General features: G+C 31.2%; 1 protein-coding gene across 3 annotated transcripts in view; it reads right to left on the bottom strand.

The window, feature by feature from the left end:
• Nucleotides 1-3,838, bottom strand: part of LOC106466758 (IQ motif and SEC7 domain-containing protein 1-like) — a 139,268-nt gene that overhangs the window by 7,835 nt on the left and 127,595 nt on the right. For all 3 annotated transcript variants that reach the window (XM_022394844.1, XM_013927057.2, XM_022394845.1), the window contains exons 8-10: nt 2,475-2,614; nt 2,122-2,247; nt 174-273 (exon numbers count right to left, since the gene is read on the bottom strand). In XM_022394844.1, coding sequence (XP_022250552.1) covers nt 174-273; nt 2,122-2,247; nt 2,475-2,614 — 366 coding nt within the window. The remainder of the gene's footprint in view (nt 1-173; nt 274-2,121; nt 2,248-2,474; nt 2,615-3,838) is intronic.

The following is a 3,838-nucleotide window of genomic DNA, read 5'->3' on the forward strand; positions in this document are numbered from 1 at the left end:
TATAATATCCCTCCTCTCATTGCTGGCTCAGTGGTGAATTTGAGGGTAAATAACCTTAAAAATCAAACTTTGATACCTGTGGTTGGCACAGCACAGATATACCATTATGTAACTTTGTGCTCAAATAACAACAACCAACAAAGAAAGAAAAGGCTTATTAGTATAGAACTTACAGGGTGCTTCAAAGAGGGTAACACTCATCCCACACAAGGGGAAAGATTGTCTAAACGTATATGTGATGCTGGTTTTCTTCTTGCTGAAGATTTTTGTAACCTTTGAAAATAGACACAAAGTTCTTTCTCTTACTAAAAGAATAAACTCATTCTCTCAATATTATATATAATTCATTTCACTATACACATATATATATATACTCAGACTCTGCAGTGGAAGAAAATATATGCGTTGCAGAAAATTCTCTGACAACATGGATCTTTATATTCTGTTTTTTTATTTTGTTTATTTCCAAAATCATTGCAGCTGTTGTTCTATTTCCTCATAATGTTTTTAAGTTCTGTAATGACCTGCTACTGTAAAAAAAAATAATAAAAAAATGGCCGTCCGCAGGGGATGGCAAGGGTTGGCACTTGCTTCCTCCCCTCTGAAAAATAGGAAACACAATTCTTTCTTTTCTCATTCAGTATATGTATATGCATTTTCAAGTTTATTTACTTCAAAATTTCACATTACTTATTACATTTAATTTTCAATACTAATAAAAGTCGCTAGGTTTGTCAGCAGGCTTTACTTAAAATCTCCAGATGCCTACCATGTAGCTAAATATTGGAAAATTTCGCTACCACGGCGACTTCATGTTAAATGGGCATGACAATTGTTATTCAGGTCATCAACGAGAATGAGGAAGTAGGGCATTTAGACACCTAATAATTTTAGAGGTGTGTTAAATTTTAATAAAAACAGGACAAGATCTATAAAGTTCATAAACCTACTGTGAAAATATATATATGGTACTATAAATATTTTTCATTAAGTTTATTGAAAATGTCATGAAATTGGCATTTTATGCACTTAAAAAGATTTCCAAATACATTTCGTATAGTTAAAATGAAAAATATTCATTGCTATAATAAATAGTAAATGTTGATGATGATTGGTAAATTAGGGCAATGTTTTACTAAAATAAAGATTTAGCTGTATATTGCATATTATGTGTTTGCATAATCACTGCGATAATTTTGATATATAATATATATTAGACAAGCAAAAATTAGTTTTTTATTCTCCGAAATTTCATAATTTTTAAAATCTTTTGGCTTCTAGACATTATAGTGTAATTTTGATATTTTTATATGCTTACGTTTATATAGTGTTGTACATGGAACATGTCTGTTGTAATTATTTTATTTTATAACTAGCTGGAGTACCCTTTCCCTGGAAGGAAGTTATGTAAATTCATGATTAATGAAAGGGTTATCTTAGGATATGACAAGTTGCTACCCTTTTATGTAATTGTAAAAATCGCCCATATAAACTGCAAAGCACAAAATGTGAAACCGCAAATTTTTATGCACCCCCCGCATGGATATATAATGAACCTCCAATTTTAGTGAAGATACATCCACACCATGCGAAGTACTCAAGTTGAAGTAGTTACATGGACAGACAACAGACAGTACTATTATATTTATATAGATAAACAAGTGAAGTCTAAATGTCCTACTTCGTCATTTTTTTTTAGGTATCTAGTTGTCCTGGATTCGTCTCATATATGTGTTAATTGTATCAATTTAAGTTAGAACTGTAATAAGTAAGCCTCATGATGGTTACTGCAATAAAGTTAAAAGTTTGTTACATTAAAAATTTTAAATGAGCAGAAAACCAAAGTTAGTTCCGGCAAAGTACTACAATTACAAGTAAAATACTTAGAAATACACTTAAAGTTTTAAAGATTCCGGATTACATTTTTTTAGGCTTACACTTAGGAAAGGCATTAAATAATGTAGCAGTATATGGGAATCAAATGTGTTTCCTAATATCACTCAGTTATACAAGTTAAATATAAAGCTTGTGATTAAAAATTAAAACATCCATCTAATAGAGATGTATATCACTAAATATCTCTTGATTTGCTATTACATAAATATCAGAATTAATCTTTACCATAAGAGTGTCATTAAACAAGAACACTTCTCTTTGATGGATTCCTGCTCTTTCTTTTTTGTTAATGTCATAAACTTCATAGAGCCGGCAGTAGCAGACTAGTCTTCTGTGAGGTTGTGCAAGGTTCTGCAAATAAGAACAATATGTATTAAGTACATTATGGGTAGTAGTAGTGGCAAATCTTCTGTGTATGAGACTGTACAAGGTTCAGAAAATAAGCATTAATCATATCCAGATTTGTAGCACATTACAATTAATATTATCAGACCAGTCTTCAGTGATGTGCAGTGATATGAAATTAAGTTCCTATTTTTACGTACTTTTGTCAAACAATTTTAAAATTTGGTACTTACTGGCTTTTTACCTACTATCGTCTGTTGGACCTTTAGGACTTGGGTCACATGATCAGATCCTGGTTTAAATTCGCTTGTTTTGATTCTTTCATAGATTCCTACTAGCATGTCCCTGTCAAGGTCGTGGCCGTCATCAATTCCTAGATAGTGTAATTATTGTGCATTAGTGTTAAAAATGTATTAGATGGCCAAGTCCAAACCCTAAACACAACAGAACATATTGGAAAAGCAAGAAGATAAGATCAGGGTGTCAAATATGAGAATAGTTTATATTAAGCCAAATAGTTTTTATCCACAAGGACAAATGTCTATAGGGACAATTCATTAACTAGTGCCTGGTACCTGATACTTCAAAGAGTGTTTGAAAACATTCTGTGGAGAGTACCAACTTGCTTGCAGGAAAGTACAACACACACTTCCCATTATAGAGCTAGATCTAAACACTAGCAACACAGCAAATATAATTAAACAGTAGCAACACAGTCAACACAACTATATAATATCCACCAATAAGAATATTTAATTATTAGCAAAAATCCAGTAAATAGAAAACACTGTCCAAAAGAGGATGCGCTAAATACTATATATATATCCACACAACACACAAATACTATCATTTTCTTATATTTAATAGAATCAGGAGAACAAAATATAAGTTCAGTCAATCAAATTTTGGTAAATCCTGATACAATGTGTAAACCATTTTATTAAACTTCATGTATAAATGGTAATAAAACATCTAGCTGTACTTCAAACAATGGAAAACTTAAAGAGTGAAGGAAGCTAAAAGAAATAAATAAAATGAAGATGTTGAAAGAAAAGATAGAGAAATAAGAAAACTAGTAAAAATACAATTGTTTTCAAACACAAGAAAAAACAACAACTATAAATGTAAGTAATTTTTCTAATAATAGAAAAGTACAGAGCAGATTAAGTAATAAAGTAAATTAATGTTTAGGGACAACAAGGGACCTATTGATTCATCTCAGCTGTCCCATCCTGTAAACTAAAACTATTAAAACAAAAAAATCTTAAACCCAGCCTATATTATTCATATAGTTGTCAAACTTTCTCATAAACCCACTTAAATTTACTGTCTCCATGACCTGTGAAGGCAACCCATTCCAGAGAGCTGTTAGAAAAATAAAACTGTCTTAGCTGAAGATGACTCCTACCTTGCCAAAGTTTATATTTATGTCCTCTAATCCTACTGTTCTCACCATTAAATATGGAAAAAGATAACGCATTCACACCATCAATTCCCATACAATCATAAACACCTCAACCAGATCCTCCCTAACTCTTCTTTTTTTTCAAGAGAAAACCATTTGAGGGATTTCAATCTCTCCTTGTATAACAAACCT

The sequence above is a fragment of the Limulus polyphemus genome, unplaced genomic scaffold (genome assembly GCF_000517525.1).
Source record: "Limulus polyphemus unplaced genomic scaffold, Limulus_polyphemus-2.1.2 Scaffold2374, whole genome shotgun sequence".
In the NCBI taxonomy this organism is placed as follows: domain Eukaryota; kingdom Metazoa; phylum Arthropoda; class Merostomata; order Xiphosura; family Limulidae; genus Limulus; species Limulus polyphemus.